The sequence below is a fragment of the Pseudorca crassidens genome, chromosome 5, assembly GCF_039906515.1.
Source record: "Pseudorca crassidens isolate mPseCra1 chromosome 5, mPseCra1.hap1, whole genome shotgun sequence".
NCBI classification, from domain to species: domain Eukaryota; kingdom Metazoa; phylum Chordata; class Mammalia; order Artiodactyla; family Delphinidae; genus Pseudorca; species Pseudorca crassidens.
In genome coordinates this window covers 77,677,521-77,694,808 of record NC_090300.1, presented here as the reverse complement: position 1 = coordinate 77,694,808, position 17,288 = coordinate 77,677,521, and the positions used below count along the sequence as shown (strand labels likewise).

Here is a 17,288-nt window from a genome sequence, read left to right as displayed (position 1 = left end):
TTTGCAAAAATAGTTTGGGAAACTCAGTAACAAATGGCCTATTATAGCCTTCAACAATCAAAAAAATGGTAAACCCCAGGGAAAGGGAAGAATCTGATTCCCAGAGTTACCACATTGTAATATTCAAATGTTCAATTTTCTCCAAAAAACCAACCACAAGGCATACTAAGAAACAAGAACGTTTGGACAATTCAAAGGAACAGAAACCATCCCTAAGGAAGTCTAGACAACAGACTTACTAAACAAAAACTTTAGAATAACTGTCTTATCAACAAATGGCACCAGGAAAACGAGATATCCACATGTAAAAGAATGAAGTTGGACCCTTCCCTCACACCATATACAAAAATTAACTCAAAATGGGTTAAAAACTTAGGGACTTCCATGGCAGTCCAGTGGTTAAGACTCTGCGATTCCAATGAAGGGGGGCAGGTTCAATCCCTGGTCAGGGAACTAAGATCCCACATACTGCACAGCACAGGGGGTGGGGGGTGCGGTAAAAAAAAGGATATACAACCCAATAAGAAAAAAATGAGCCTGAGATCTGAACAGACTCTTTACCAAAAGAGACAGACAGCAAAAAAGCACATGAAAAGATGCTCATATCAAAACTTGTCAAATTGCAAATTTTAAATACACTCAGTTACTGCACATTAATTATACTTCAATAAAGCTATGAAATTTTAAAAAATAAACTTAAATAGCACTCACAGAAAAGCAAACAGATGTGCTCACGTGACATGCAATGGCTTGGACTGACTACAGATAATAACACTGTGTATCATGAAGGCTGATTTTAAAGAATGACATTATGATGGACTCTGTTAGTTTCCTATTTCACACCCAGTCTTCCTTGCTTCCTTATTAAAAGAACCTCAACTGTGTTCAAGAAAATGTGTCCAGCTAAAACAAGCAGAACTCTTTATCTGTGGCTGTTTTACCTTTGTAATAGAGACGCCACCCAGTTCCTTCCATGTCCATGCTGGAATACGGGAGTGTAGCATTTGTACTGTGACCACGAGGACAAAAGCCAATACTAAGGATGGAGGGGGGAAAAAACGGGGAGGAACCTGGTTCCTTGATGACATCCACATGAGTCAAGTCCTAGATTGCTTGCCTCTGAACTTGTTGAGAAAAGATGTCTTCCTTGTTTAAGCCATTATTTGTTGCTGTGTCTCTTACACATAGTTGATCAAAATTTGTAACAGTGAGAGAATTTAGTTCAGAAGTGGGGTCTGAGGTACTAGTCACCCAAATCAGCGCTATGTCACTGTCCAATTTTATGGTCCCACTCTTTTCCCTACTAAGTCCTTTAACTTTTATAAGAGATCTAGTGAGATTTTAAACTCAATTTATGTTGTAATTCATCAACTCACAAGCTCAGGCTCTGGTTTTTGACAGTATCAGCCTATGACTGCAAAAGATGAGAAAACTCTCTTAGGGAAATCACAGAAACTTCCTGGGTTTTTTAATGCCTTAAGAAAGAATTCTACTTAAGTAAAATTTCTGAGTAATGGAGGGGGGAAAAAAGAATTCTATACAAACCCATGGCAAGCATCCATAGCCTCTCCTTAAGTGGGCACTTTATTCTAGGTAATAACTTAAGGAACTGTTTCATCACTGCATGATATTGGACTGCTAAAGTCACATCCTCTGTAACTAATTTTATCCTCACGGCCATCAAACCCAAACAGTTGCTACAACCAATGTGAGATTCCCACATCTCTGAAGGTCTCCTACTTGCAACTAATCTTGCTATCAATTATCAAACAGGTCTGCCTAGTAATAGCATATTATAGAAATCAAACATAGAAATAATCTTTGGGTGGGCCTGAGACCCAGGTCCTAAAGGTATGTAACCAGCAATAATGCCCAATTACACCATGAGAGTTGTTCTAGCAAAAATACCATTTCCGCTGCTGCTCAGACCTGGATTCCAAAAGTCCAAGCGGTGCTGCCCCTGAAGAAGTGGGTTTCTCTGTCACCAGGCTTGCAGGTCAGTCTTCCTGCTCACTGCTACATATTCATATTGTTTACTTCTAAATCCAGGTCTTAGGTCACATGCCTGACCCTAGGAGATGGGAAGTATGAATCCTGTAATTTCGTGGAGAAGACAGAACCCTTAGGTAGGAAACTATCAAAACGTAAGATGTTGTGCAGCCACAAATTGTAACTGTCCACCACTTACGTTATTATCTTTACCATCTTAACCTCAAACATTTTACACAAGACACTTCTATACAATGACAGTTAATTACCCATCACCACTTTTTAGTCATACTTACTGAACGGCCACCTAAAACTACATATAAAGCTCCTGAAGAAAACAGGGGAAAAGCTTCATGACATGGGATTTAGCAATGATTTCTTGGATATGACACCAAAAGCACAAGTAACAAAAGTAAAAATAGACAAATGGGCTACATCAAACTTAAATACTTCTGTCCATCAAAGGACACAATCAATAAAGTGAAATGGCAACCTATGAAATGAGAAAATATTTGCAAATCATATCTGATAAGGGTTAACTCCAGAATATATTAGGAATACTAACAACTCAATAACAAAAAAACAAATACCTGATTAAAAAATGAGCAAAGGACCTAAATAAACATCTTTCCAAAGAAGATATGCAATGGCCAATAAGCACATGAAAAGATGCTCAATATCATTAGTCATTTGGGAAATGCAAATCAAAACCACAATGGGATAGCATCTCCCACCCACTAGGATGGCTGTATGAAACAAAACAAAACCATAAAGTAACAAATGACCAAGATATCCTAAAAAGGAACCCTTGCACATTGCTAGTGGGAGTGTTTAAGATTGTATAGCTGCTATGGAAGAGTATAGCAGTTCCTCAAAAAATTAAACATAGAATTACCATGTGATCCAGCAGTTCCTTTCTGGGTACATACCCAAAAGAGTTGAAAGCAGGGATACAGACACTTGTACACCAAAGTTCATAGCAGCATTATTCACAATAGCCAAAAGGTGGAAGCCAAAGATGGAAGTAACCCAAAGATCCATTGACAGATGAATGCATAAACAAAGCATGGTAAATACATACAATGAAACATTATTTAGCCATAAAAAGGAATGAAATTCCGACCCATGCTACAACATGGATGAACTCTGACATTATGCTAAGTGAAAGAAGGTGGTGATCTTTTTGTAGTGTATAAAAATATCGAATCACTGCTGTACCTCTGAAACCAATACTGTAAGTCAATTATACTTCAATTTTTAAAAAAACTGCCCAATTGCCCTCCTGGAAAAAAGAGAGAGGAGAGGAGATAAGGGAAGGGAAGGGGAGGGGAGGGGAGGGGAGAGAAGGGGAGGGGAGGGGAGGGGAGGGGACGGGAGGGGAGGAGAGGAGAGGGGAGGGGAGGAGAGGGGAGGGGAGGAGAGGGGAGGGGAGGGGAGGGGAGGGGAGGGGAGGGGAGGGGAGGGGAGGGGAGGAGAGGAAAGGAAGAAGCCACATACAAAAGCACAAACAGCTACTATGATTCTACTTATATGAGGTACCCAAAGTAGTCAAATTCATAGAGGCAGGAAGTAACAATGGTGGTTGCCACGGGCTGAAGGAAGAAGGAATTGGGGAACTGTTGTTTAATGGTATGGAGTTTCAGTTTGGGAAGATGAAAAAGTTCTGGAAAGGGATGGTGGTGATGGTTGCACACCTATGTGAACGTACTTAATACCTTGGACTGCACACCTAAAAATGGTTAAAATGGTAAATTTTGTTATGTATACTTTACCAACAATTTAAAAAACACACTAAGCTACCACTTAACACCTCCTAGGATGGCTGTAAAAAAATTAAAAGAAAAAAAAAAAAAACCCAGAAAATAACAAGTGTTGGTTAGGATGTGCAGAAATTGGAACCATTACACATTGTGGTGGGAATGTAAAACGGTGCAGACCTGTGGAAAAGTTTGGCAGTTTCTCAAAAAGCTAAACATAGAATCACCATATGATCCAGCAATTCCACTCCTAGATATATACACAAAAGAAATGAAAACATATTCAAACAAATACTTGTACATGAATATTCATATCAGCACTGTTCGAACAGCCAAAAGATGAAAACTACCCAAATGTCCATCAATGGATGAGTGAAAAAAATATATCCATAAAATTATTCAGCCCTAAAAAGGAAAGAAGTACTGATATAACCTTGTATGAACTTTGGAAGCATTATGCTAAGTGAAAGAAGCCAGACACAACAGATCACATACTGAATGAACACACTTATATGAAAAACCTAGAACAAGCAAATTCAGAGATTAGAAACTCCGGAAAGGGGGAGGGGAGCGGAAGAGTCATTGCTTAATGGTTGAAGAGTCTGTCTGGGGTAATGAAAAAGTTTTGGAAACACAGTGGTGATGGCTGCAAAACATTGTGAATGTAATTAACAACACTGAACTGTACACTTAAAAATGGTTAAAATGGCAAATTTTATTTACCACAATAAAAAGAATTCCAAAATAAGGCAAGTAGACCAGAGCATAAGCACCACATTCAAAGCCTAAACATGAAACACCGCATGACTTATTGATCACGTGAGTGATCAGGCTGCTAGAGTCCAGTGTTCAGTTTGGAGCATAATGAATAGTACATACTGTGGAGAGCTATGAATAAAAATGGATGAACTAGATGGAACTGGCCACAGAAAGCTATTTTAGGCTCCCAGTGTAACAGGGAAGAGGCAAATCAGACTAGATGTAGGATCTGTTTTTTACTTTAACCTTTGCTTCCTGTTGCTTTTGTTCACTAAAAGGATACTGTCTACACATAATGGCTTGCCTGGGGGAACCCTGCCTCGCTGCCTGAATGTTAAACCAAAGTGCCTTTGCTCAAGGAAACGTCTGGGATATTTGCAAAATTTATGGCTTTTTTACTTTACTTCCTCATCTCCTCCCCCTCTCTGTGCTATAAAAGAAACTGGCATCCAAACCCGGTAAGATGGTTATTTTGAGACTTTAGTCGGCTATCTTCTTGGTCTGCCGGCTTTCCAAATAAACTCGTATTCCTTTCCTCAACACCTCGTCTCTGATTTATTGGCCTGTCGCCAGGGAGCAGAGAGAGCTTGTATACTGTAACACTTGCAAGCTGAAGAATTAAATGAATGGCGATGCACGGCAAGTAAGTTAGAGAAAGTAATTTAAAGTGAAAAAGATATTAACACAAGAATCCAGTAGTTTTCTTACTTCTGCTGTTGCTATACTACACTACTGCTCATCTGTGACTATATAACTTTTCACATGACTTAAGACTCTAGCAGGCAATTCTTTTGTTCTGGGTTTTTTCTTTCCATTTTTAATCCAGCAAATATCAATTGAATACAGCCTGCGCTGTGACAATGAACAAAATCGTGCCACTGACCTTAATCAACATTTTGGGACCCATAAAACCCAAATACCCCTGAAAAATTTAGACAAACACTAACCGGGCTTTCTGTTTTATTCTTTAAAAAAATGGATTAGGGGCTTCCCTGGTGGCGCAGTGATTAAGAATCTGCCTGTCAATGCAGGGGACACGGGTTCGATCCCTTTCGACCCCTGGTCCGCAAGATCCCACATGCAGCGGAGCAACGAAGGCCTCGCACTACTGAGTCTGTGCTCTAGAGCCGGCGTGCCGCAACTATTGAAGCCCGTGCGCCTAGAGCCCGGGCTCCGCAACGAGAAGCCACTGCAATGAGAAGCCCGTGCACCCCAACACAGAGCAGCCCCCGCTCGCGGTAACTAGAGAAAGCCCACACGCAGCCACGAAGACTCAACGCAGCCAAAAAATAATTAATTAATTTAAAAAAATGGATTAGTGGTGATTGGCTTTTAAAAGGATTTTTGATTTTAGATAACAAACGCGCTGGGTTTTACTCACCAATTTCCTCTGATTCTTGCCCAGAGGCTCTCAGCTTGCATTCCTCTGTATAGTGTTTTTGAATTATCTCCCACAGTTCCGTATTGACAAGAGAATTTGTTCGGGTATGGTACCGAGTCCACGAAGAGACCCGGCGGCGACAGAAGGGACAGCACAAATTTGCCTTTTCGACAGTCGATTGGAAGCATGGTTTACAGAGCGTGTGGTTACAAGGGAGTGTCACAGGCTCAATTAGGATTTCCACACAGATCTGGCACTGGCATTCCAACAAGGAAGGGATGGCGTCTTTGGGTACAGCCATTTTAATATGCTAATAAGGCATATTCAACATCAACACCTGAAAGAGAAAGAATCGTATTTCCAGCCCAAGTAAGGAAAAAGCAAATTAACAGTTTTGTGTTTAAATATTATGCTCAGCAGCCTACCAGAATTCAGAGATTGGGAGTATCAAACGTCTTGAAGTAAAAAGATGTTCTGCTGGCAAGGTAAACAGTACGACCCTGGAAGGCGGTGTATTTGTCCATGTTTAAGACAAACATCCGGAAAGAAAACAAATGAACCTTGGCTGCTCCCAGGCGTTAACAACCGCTGCGGCAAGGAGAACGGTGGGCTCTGGCTCTTTGGCGCCGCAGGAGGCTCGCACCAAGTTCCCCTCCTCCCTCTTACCAGGTGAGGATGCTCTCTTAGTCCCAGGCAGCCAAGCCCGAGGCCGCCTAGGCGCGCAACCACCAGGCCACCGCTCGAGAAAGAACGCTGCTTCCCCCCGGACGCCGGGCTCTGCTGGAGCAGGACTCCAGTCTTACCGCTGCTGTGGGGCCGCAAGCGAGCATTTCCCGGGGCTCTGAGTCCACCCCTCGCCTTTCTTCGGTCAGCCAGAAAGCCTCATCTTGGCTGCAGTGCTGTAGCAAACCGACAAGGGCTAGTGACGTCACAGCTGCCCGCCAAAACGGCCCCTCCCACCTTACAGAACCGACCAAGAGCAGAGACGGCTAACATTTGGTCGGGAGGGACTTCCGGGCCTGCGCGCGCGCCGCCCGCCCCGCCCCCGGGAGAGGGCCCTCCCCTTGCGTCGCAACCCCTGCGGCTCCACTTTTCCCGCGTGATTCTTGCTTCCGGAGGCTGCGGAAGCCCGGCAGTGTCGCAAGGTTAGTGTCTGGGCAGAAAATGGGAAACCTCAAAACAAACTAAAAACCGAATAGTAGTTTAAAAAATTCTTTCCTCAGTACTCCTCAGAATACACTTCTGTTTTCGTTAATTTGTAACTAAGCCTCTTAGGTCGCTTTCCAAAGTTCTTGGAAAAGCGTCTCCGAGAAAGGCTGTGGTCAGAGAATCCACAAACTTGCTGCAGTTTAACAGGCACTTGGGAAACAAACTTTGGTGCTGCTGCCACGATCCTGGGCTTAACTACTTTATTGTTAAATTTCAGTCTAGAGCAGTCAGAATTACAAAGGAAGTCAAAAGGAAAATATTTCATCTTTTTATGCTTTTGGAATAAGTTTTTCTACTTTGGTATTGAGTTCTTTTACTGACAACTGATCCTACTGAATTGAGTTGTATGAAAAAGTAGATTTTGGCTAAGAAAACGGTGGGGATTATATAAAGACTGTGATCTCTAGTACTTAAGAACCAAGCTTCATAGAGACAAAGTAGAGTTATTATTTAATGGATATAGAGTTTCAGTTTTACAGGTTCTGGAGACGGATGGTGGTGATGGTTGCACAATTTTATGAATGTAAATATTTAATACTGCTGAACTGTACACATAAGAATGGTTAAGGTGGTTCTTACTACTGCACTTGACTAGTCTTAAAAAAATAATAAAAAAATTTTTAAATGGTTAAGGTGGTGAATTTTATGTTATGTGTGTTTTACCTCAATTTTAAAATTTTTGGAAAAAAAACAGGTCTGAGTTTTCTGAGGAAATGCTAAATAGCTGTGGACGAAGAGGAAAGAAAGTCACTGTGCATGTAAATAGTCATTAAGGTCTTTTAGGTTTGCTGAGGTCATTTAGGTGCTGGAGATGAGTGGTTTACAGATGAAGGCAAAACTAGGAGGTGTGGATCCTTTCTAGAGAGCTTTGGAAGTTTCGTTTTTTTTTAACTCGAGTTCAAAAAACTGGTTGTCATCCAGTTGTCCATAGTATCAATCCCTTAATTCCAGGCTCCCTAATGTGATCCCAACCTCCTTTTCCTGTGGAATCTCCTATTATTCTTTTAAACATTCAGTTATGATCTATTCACTGTCATACAAATCTTGTGTTTTGGGGCCATTGCTTGAAATCTCAGTTCATCCTAAATGAGTTGCTTCATGGCTTTGCCTCCTTCAAGGATCAGTTCAAGGCACTTCCTCTAGGAGATATTTCTCCACCACACAATGATACCCCTCCTCTGAACTCACTCATTTGTATATTGCCTAGTGATTATGGGGTTTTCTGTAATCTTATTTTAACTCTTGCATTTTGATTTCTATTTTCCGGTACCTGTGTCTTGTGTAATGGATACATTTTATGTGCTTCCTCAGATTTCCCTGCCCTCGTTTACTTTGCGGACCCACAGTCCTTTCCTCTGCCTGGGGCTAACCAGTTGCATTTCTGGAATCTCTGGCTTCTCCTGCCACTTCTGGGATCCTGTGAAACACTGCACTGAACAATGCAGTCACTGGCTTCCCAGTGGCTGCTAGGAGGGCTTAGATGATGCATCCTGGAAGTATGAGGGGGTCACTCCCCACAGAGCCAATTTTGACCAATTGAAAACAGTAGACTTTGTGAGCACAACAGAGAAATTTTCCTTCCTTCTTCCTATTGAAACCAAGCCCCTCTAAAATCGAGTTTCCCTGCCAAGTTTATGATTAACCTCTCTGTAGAAAACTTTATTCCCTTTTTTGTTCCAGTAGGATTGAGGAGTATCAAAGAAAAGGGGGGATTGAAACCAAGCAGGACCCTGCAGGGCCCTTCTGGCTACAAAGGCCCCTCCATGTTTCCTGTTTCTTGTAGGAAACAAAGGCTTTTGTTTCCTAGCCCTTCCCTGAGTTCCAAAGAGCAGACTCAAGCCGTTACAAATTAGGGAAGGGAGGAAATGCAGAAACAAAGGAAAAGCAGCCGAGTAGAAAAATTAATAATAGGTTAAACAATACTTCAGTGATAAAACACTCCTAGTTCCTTCTCAAGGGATGTACAAAACGATCTGATGTATATCTTTTGAGTTGTTCTGAAGAAATTAAGGCTCACCCCACCCAGGTGGAGGATGGTGACTACATGCTGATCATAAGCACTAGACCCTAAACTTGTAGAAATCGGTTGATGATTAAGATTCCGGAAACATCACCCTGTTACCTCACAACCAACCAATCAAAAGAAAATCCGTGAACTGCAACCCTCACATCAAAAGGTGCCTTTAAAACCCTTCTCTGGAAGCCACAGAGGAGTTCCTGTCGTCTTTCCAGCACTAGCTGCCCGTTCTCTTTGCTTGGTGCCCTGCAATAAACGCTGCACTTTCCTTCAACACACCCCCATGTCAGTAGGTTGGCTTTGATGTATGGCGGGCAAACAGACCAAGTTTGGTTCAGTAACACTTCCAACACGTGGTTTCTCTCTCTCTCTCTTTTTTTATTTGGCATGGTGTCTCTAAACAATGTGTCTGGAGAAGGACAAGACTGAGTGCATGGATCTAGCAAGCAACCTATTGTCAAGGAGGAGCCAGCAAGGTAACGCATCATCTTGTATTACTTCTCATCCTTCTCTACATAACAGCCTTCCAAAGTGTTACTCATTCTGGTTGTCCTGAATTTGTACCTCCCAAATAAAGCGTCAGTGTTTAACTTTACCTGTAGGGCAGGATCCACATTTTGAAATGTTTCTGTTATTCACACTACCTAGTGCATGGCATTTATTCAAAAAATATTATAGGGCTTCCCTGGTGGCGCAGTGGTTGAGAGTCCACCTGCCGATGCAGGGGACACGGGTTCGTGCCCCGGTCTGGGAAGATCCCACATGCTGTGGAGCGGCTGGGCCCATGAGCCATGGCCGCTGAGCCTGTGCGTCTGGAGCCTGTGCTCCGCAACGGGAGAGGCGACAGCAGTGAGAGGCCCGCATATCGCAAAAAAAAAAAAAAAAAAAAATTATAAATAGGACTTGCCTGGTGGTCCAGTGGCTAAGACTCCACGCTCCCAGTGCAGGGGGCATGAGTTTGATCCCTGGTCAGGGAACTAGATCCCACATGCCGCAACTAAGAGTTCGCATGCCGCAACTAAAGATCCCACACGTGGCAACGAAGGTCCCACATGCCACAACTGAGACTTGGCACAGCCAAATAAATAAATTTTTTTAAAATTATAAATATATGGTCAGTGTGTGAGAATTCCCTTTCTAGTACAAGTAACTATGGAACTGTACTAGAGAGAAAATGCACATCAACATACAAAATATATTAGATGTTTTATTTATTTATTGCTTTTAGTACATACATTCACATGGTTCAAAATTCAAAAAGTACAAATAGATTAACATTGAAATGACTTCCTCCTACATTTGATCCCTAGCTTCTCAGTTTTCTTCCCTAAGAAAACCAATGTTACCACTTTTTAATGTATTTCTCCAGAAGAAGTTTATGAAGTTTATAGATATAGTAGCCTATATGTTTGTTTTTGCCCGTTTTTTCCATTTAGCAATATATATTGGAAATGAATATTTTATTTTATTTTTTTTATTTTATTTTTTTTTGCGGTACGCAGGCCTCTCACTGTTGTGGCCTCTCCCGTTGCGGAGCACAGGCTCAGGACGCGCAGGCTCAGCGGCCGTGGCTCACGGGCCCAGCCGCTCCGCGGCATGTGGGATCTTCCTGGACCGGGGCACGAACCCGTGTCCCCTGCATCGGCAGGTGGACTCTCAACCACTGCGCCACCAGGGAAGCCCTGGAAATGAATATTTTAAAACAACACATCTTGGTGATAACTGCATATTACTATACGATTACATGAAGAGCTTCTTCATTCTCTTGTATTGCTACACAGAAAGTATCCACTGTATCAGTATATCATAATTTAACACTCTCCTCACTTTTGCTATAAAAATAACCCTGTAATAAGTTGCATGTATGTATTTTTTCCCATTTGCAAGATAAATTACTAGAAGCGTAATCTCTGGGTCTAGGGTAACAGGTTAGCTTTTGGCTGATGGTATCAACTCTTCTAGGGATGACTTTTGCTCTTCAGGGGCCCTCACTGCTTTTCCCTTCTCAATGACCTGAACAGCCTTTAGCAAACCATCCTGCAGAGCCTGGTTCTTTACCATATTAGTGATCATGAAATTGACATCTTTTATATACATTTGCCTTACTTTAGCAATGTAGTGTTCTGCCTTGTTACCATGTGCTACAAAGAAGGTGCACAGTGCTGTGATATCTTCTTCTTGCATCCCATGCTCCTCCAGAACAGACTCCCATACAACTCTAATGCGCTTGTTCTTGACTTTTCGTCTAAGGATGGAGGCTAAGGTGGGAAGACCTCTCACCAGATCTGGCAGCTTCTCAAGCACACGAGTGTGCAAGCGGATGAGTACTTCAATGACGTAGCTGTATAAAATATTCAATTCCATTGGAGTGAACCTACAAAAAATGTGGAGAGCTTCTTAAGCATTAGAACTCTTTACATACAAACATAAAATGAATTTTCTTAGGATAATTCAAAGAAGTATAAACCTACTAGGAGAACTGTAAGCAGATACGGTAGGAGGTCCCCAGAGAAAGAGAACCAGGCATGGCTCTCTTGACATAACAGAAGCCATTTTTTGTTTGTTTGTTTGTTTTGTGATATGTGGGCCTCTCACTGTTGTGGCCTCTCCTGCTGCAGAGCACAGGGTCCGGATGCGCAGGCCCAGTGGCCATGGCTCACAGGCCCAGCCGCTCCGCGGCATGTGGGATCCTCCTGGACTGGGGCACGAACCCATGCCCCTGCATCGGCAGGCGGACTCTCAACCACTGCTCCACCAGGGAAGCCCAAGAGAAGCCATTTTTGACCTAAGCCATTTTGTGATCTAAGCCTGGCCACAGTGCTTGACCTTGAACAGGTCTCAGTAATTCATGATCTTAATGGTAAGTGAGGGAATGCAGGGACAAAGGAAAAGCTGTCAAGAAAAAGTAGTTTAGTGATAAGAGTCCTAGTTCCTCCTCAAGGGATATATGTAACAATCTGATACATATCTTTTGAGTTCTGCAGGAACTGAGGTCCCCACCCAGTGGAAGATGGAATAATGATGTTGACCTTTTCTGACCCTTATGACTTCAGTCAACTAAAGCTTGGACTCTGTCAACCTTTGCCCCAATTCGCTGCTGAGTTCTCCTCTATTCAAGCCCCTTCATGATTATGCATGTATCCTTAGCTTAAAACTTCCCCAGTTCTGTTGTTTGGGAAGACGCTACTTTGGGGAAGATCCCTGGTGTTTTCCTTACTTGCTGCAAGTAATACATCCTTTCTTGTCCCGGTCTTTGGCTTGGTTGTCTTTTGGTTCAATGCCCACCAAGAGTTGAACCCAGTTTTCAGGTAAGAACCATCTGTTGCAGTTTAGAAAATGCTTACTTTAGAAATAGGGCCTGCCAGTGTTCATAGTAGTTATTTACAATAGCCAAGACATCGAAGCGACCTAAGCGTCCATCGACCAATGAATGGATAGAGAAGATGTGATACATATATACAGAGAAATGTTACTCAGACATAAAAAACAACAAAATAATGACACTTGCAGCAACATGGATGGCCCTAGAGATTATCATAATTAAGTCAGACAAAGACAAATGCCACATGATATCACTTATATGTGGAATCTAAAAAAATTATACAAATGAACTTATTTACAAAACAGATTCACAGACATAGAAAACAATTTTACGGTTACCAGAGGGGAAGGGGAGAGAGAGAAATTAGGAGTTTGGGATTAACAGATACACACTATTAAAAGAATTAAAAAAAAAAAAGAAATAGGGCTTGCTCTAAACTGGATAGCTTAGATCTCAGGCCACTCATACTGTAAGTTTCTCCATGGCAGAGGAGTTATATTATCCATCTCTATGTTAGTAAGACTTTGGCAAGCAAGGGACTCTGAGATGTGTACCACAGTTCTGGCAAGTAAACAGGTGCTCAAATTAATCTCTTTTGAATGAATGAGCTTAAGAAAATGTAACTTCTTCACAATCCATTGTTGGAACCATATTAAGAAACCCAATTTTAGGGACTTCCCTGGTGGCACAGTGGTTAAGAGTCTGCCTGCCAATGCAGGGGGCACGAGTTCGAGCCCTGGTCCAGGAAGATCCTACATGCTGCGGAGCAACCAAGCCTGTGCGCCACAACTACTGAGCCTGCGCTCTAGAGCCTGTGAGCCACAGCTACGGAGCCCATGTGCTGCCACTACTGAAGCCTGCGTGCCTAGAGCCCATGCTCCACAACCAGAGAAGCCCCTGCTTGCTGCAACTAGAGAAAGCCCATATGTAGCAACGAAGACCCAGCACAGCCAAAAATAAATAAATAAATTTATTTAAAAAAAAAAGAAACCCAATTTTAGAATGACCACAGCAAGCTCTCACAAAACCACAAAATTCCACTGATTTCTGATTGGATACTCACTTGAATGACAGAACTGCTGTCCACAGCTCATCTTGGGCAGCTTGGTTTGCCAGAGTCTTGCTATGATGTTCAAATTTCTGTGTCAGATTATCCTTGGTGAAGTCCAGTTCTTTAAACTGTGCTTCTAATGCTTGGAGTTTGTGGCCTACTCTATAGGATAAAAGAATCAAGGGTTAATTTAGGTCAGGGCACAAAACTAAGGTTCTGTCTTAATATAAGGCTATAATACATTGTTTATAACCACTATCAAATTTGAGTAGCTATTTACATTTTAAGATTATGAACAGTTGTTCCCATTTGCTGTTCTCTCTAGTCATCATCCTAGTTCTGGCATTCCTTATATTGCCAAACATGTGAATTGTCTAATTACCTCAATTACATGCCATGTCTTGTCTTCGTACCATACTTTATACGTTAAAAAATATTTTATACAAGCTTTAATTTGATTCTCACAACAACCATTAGAAGTAAAGCAGTCATTTTTACTATTTACGGATAAAGAAATCGAGTCTCAAAGAGTTACTTTTTAATGATCTAAGTTGTAAGCTCTTGGAGGGAGAGGATCAGAGACTATTTCTTGGACATCTTTATGCCTGTCCCCCAATACCTATAAGAGGCCTTACACAGAAGTAATACAACGTGTCTCCTATGATTGACATTTTTGATGTTAGTGAAATGCTAAGCAGTGTAACAGCAAAAGGGGGATCTGAGTAGCTCTGAACAGCCCTGATCGTTACAGGGCGCTGTGGCACCAAAATTATGTCTAACTGAACCACAAAGAATTGAACCACACAACTCACTTGCCTGAAGCCACCCACATTGTCTTTCACGAAGGAAATGATACGCACACAGCCAGTTCCCCGAGTTTCTATGTCCCCAGTCACCCGAATACTGTTGTGGTTGCCTAGGGTTCTATCCTTGACCATTTTCTCTTCTTGGTCTTTATTTTCTCCCAAAGCTAATTTAGCTTCAGGTACGACCCCTCTCCTAAGCTCTAGACCTGTATATTCAACTATGTTTTGCACATCTCCACCTGGATGGTGATGTCAAATTCAACTGTCTTAAGCTGAATCTACTAAGTCCCTCCTCCCTCCTCTCGCACCCCATCTTCAGAAATTTCGGCAATGGAATTTTCTCATTGCTTTGGATTCTATTTACATATAGATAAGGCTCTGTACGAAATGTGCATTTTTGTAGTATAGGCCTGCATGACCTAATATGCCAGTAATCTCTGTCTGCAAGTCAAAACTATGATATCTGGCAAAGTCTCTGTATTAACTTTTAGACCTTTAAGAAGATATTGCTTTTAGGTCATCTCCAGCTTGAACCCTAGAGGTAAACTCTAGCTTGTCATTCAGTATAAAGGTTTACAATTGGAGCATTTCTTTGGAATCTTTTCACCAAAAGGCATTCCCGATCATTCCACATAAATCCTAAACAACATGTCTGCAAATCTGCATTTCTACTACAATTCTCCAGCTCAGTTAATGGCATCACCATCTACCCAATTCCTCGAACTAGAAATCTCAGAATAACTCACCATTTTTTCCCTTTCTCTCCATCAGCGTGTCTCTAATCTATCCCGTCCTCTCTATCTCCAGTAAGCCAGTTAATCGCCATCTTTCACTTGGACCTAGGATTACAGTAGTCTAACTTGATTCCTCCTTTTCACGTCCAATCCATTCTCCAGAGATATTCTTCTAAAACACAATTCTGATTTTATAATTTGACTATTATATACGTTTTATGCTGCCGACTTGCCCAGTGATATTGCTGGAGCCAAGTTGGATTTCCTCAGCAGGAAACAGGCTCTTTGCCCTTCGCCCCCATCTTCTACCAGTTCTCTCACACATCCTAGTCACCAGTCATATGAGACATCTAGCTGCTGACAGAATACCGTATGCGATTCCAAGCTTCTATGCTTCCACGTACTGTTTCCTCAGCCTAGAATTCCTTACCGTATTTTTATTTCTTGTAAACTCCTACTCACACTTTCAGATCCAGCCTAAATGTCCCTCTATGAAGGGTTCCCTTTCCTAGTGTCAAAGGCAAAATTCATTCCTGTCTTCATGTTCTCATAGCCCTTTAGGAACATCACCATTATAATGTCAGTCACATTAAATTGTAAGCATTTTTGAATACTTCTGTTATTCCTAAGGCTGTGAGCTCCTTGAGGGCAGAAACCACGTTACTTATTTTTGCAAACCTGTTATATAGCACATGCATTAATTGAATGGAATTATAGCATCTGGAAGTAGATTTTTCTTTATTATTAATTGACATTTTTTGAACCTGAACACGTTAACAGAGAAAGAATTCTAATTAGCATGTCCGTAGTTCTTTGCTTATTTTTATTCTTCATTCTTCTCTTACTCATCTTCCCAGAAAAGCAGACCCATGCTTGCTCCCTCCCTGTAGCCATTAGCAACCTTTTCATTGCCTCCTTTAAGGATATCAGGGTTGTGGTTTCATTGTTCATCTTCTTAAGGCAAAATGAAAAAGAAAACAAGCAAAACAAAAACCCAATAGAGGTTTGAATCCAGGGTTTTCTGCTCTCTTCCACTCAGCAACAGGCAGCAGCAGTGTGAGTATTCGATCTAAATTCTGCCTGAAAGGTCACTCAGTACAAGAAGCTTTTAATAGCTTGTACATCCAAATATAGTTTCAAAGGGCTGATCCTATGAACACAGGTGTCCTGGGATACACTATAATATTTGCCTTTGAAAAGTGACCATAGGTCATCAACCTAGTACAACAGCCAGATGTAATTGTGGCTCTGTGTATATTCTGGTAAATGGATATACGGGTTCACAATGTATACATATACTAGGATTAAATTTAATGGAAATATTACTCTCTAATTTTAAGAGCTTAATTTTTCACTTATAATCTCAATTAGGTTTAAAGAAGCCCCAGACTTTTTATGATGTATTATATCAATGCAAAAAAAACCGACCATCCTTAGAAACTTATATTTATTGTAGTATTAGATTAGGTATTGGAAATAAAAACAGACATAAAACAGGATTCCTGAATTCAAGGGGTTTAAATACTAACTAGGGAGATACTTAAAAGATAATATATACTTAAAAGAAAATATATATAAAATGTGTGCTGAGTAGATACAGACTGTAAAAATCATAGATGATGAGAGAGTAGGTCACTGAAGCCTTGGATAACTGAGAAGCACTCACATTGAAGGTGGGATTTGGTCTTGGCCTTAAAGGAAATGTAGGTCTCTGATTATCAGAGAAGAGAGAGAAGAACATTACAAATTGGAGAAACTGTGTGGGTAAATTCACAGGGGTGGTTGGTAAGTACATGATGTGGTCAGGGAACAATGAGTGAGTATTTTGTTGATGTTCTCTCAACAGAAGATTCATGTGAGAAAAAGAAAAACGACACAAGCTGGTAAAAGTCAGGTCATGGATTTATTCATTCATTGAATAATTTATTTACTTATTCAATATTTGCTGAACACCATAAATATAAATTGAATGGGCAAAACCTATGAATGAATGATCAGCACTATCCCAGGTATTAGGAATAAAATGAGTAAGGCAAAATCCTTGCCCTAAGAAGCATACTAGTAGGGAGACTGAAAACGAGGATTGCAAAAGGGTTCTAGCCAGCCTGGTAAGCAGTTTGGACGTATGTGAGGTGTTGGTTCTGTAAGTTATTCTAGCACTGGTGTTTAAGATGGATCCAAATGGGAATGAAACCAGAGGCAGAGATGTCCCTCAGGAGACTGGTATCACAGTCAGATGTGAAGTGATGAGATTACAATGTCC

The 17,288-nt window shown here is 41.4% G+C and overlaps 2 protein-coding genes and 1 long non-coding RNA gene across 8 annotated transcripts in view; 1 reads left to right on the top strand and 2 right to left on the bottom strand.

Moving 5' to 3' along the window:
• RNF168 (ring finger protein 168) overlaps positions 1-6,888 on the bottom strand; it is a 42,919-nt gene extending 36,031 nt beyond the window's left edge. For 4 of the 5 annotated variants that reach the window (XR_010943676.1, XM_067738542.1, XM_067738544.1 and 1 more), the window contains exons 1-2: positions 6,690-6,887; positions 5,887-6,223 (exon numbers count right to left, since the gene is read on the bottom strand). Coding sequence is in view for 4 of the 5 variants with exons in the window: in XM_067738542.1 (XP_067594643.1) it covers positions 5,887-6,187 (301 nt within the window). In the remaining variant the exon portion in view is untranslated. Of the gene's footprint in view, positions 1-5,886; positions 6,224-6,311 lie in introns of all 5 variants that reach the window. The other variant, XM_067738543.1, reaches the window with a different exon arrangement.
• A 90-nt stretch (positions 6,889-6,978) lies between these two features.
• LOC137225085 (uncharacterized) overlaps positions 6,979-17,288 on the top strand; it is a 30,615-nt gene continuing 20,305 nt past the window's right edge. The window contains exons 1-2 of one of the 2 annotated variants that reach the window (XR_010943680.1): positions 6,979-7,031; positions 8,407-9,588. This is a non-coding gene — a long non-coding RNA (uncharacterized lncRNA). The other variant, XR_010943679.1, reaches the window with a different exon arrangement.
• On the bottom strand, positions 10,307-16,106 carry SMCO1 (single-pass membrane protein with coiled-coil domains 1). The gene is made up of 3 exons (XM_067738553.1): positions 15,927-16,106; positions 13,498-13,647; positions 10,307-11,486 (listed from the first exon to the last, which is right to left on the bottom strand). Exons 1-3 carry the CDS (start codon positions 15,974-15,976, stop codon positions 11,042-11,044), a joined length of 645 nt encoding a protein of 214 aa, XP_067594654.1. The 5' UTR covers positions 15,977-16,106; the 3' UTR covers positions 10,307-11,041.

Coding starts and splice junctions, on each gene's coding strand:
- SMCO1 (XM_067738553.1), bottom strand. CDS start 15,976: ATGAACAATGAAACCACAACCCTGATATCCTTAAAGGAGGCAATGAAA. Junction 13,648..15,926: donor TTAAAGGAGGCAATGAAAAG/GTTGCTAATGGC, acceptor TTTATCCTATAG/AGTAGGCCACAAACTCCAAG. Junction 11,487..13,497: donor ACAGCAGTTCTGTCATTCAA/GTGAGTATCCAA, acceptor CATTTTTTGTAG/GTTCACTCCAATGGAATTGA.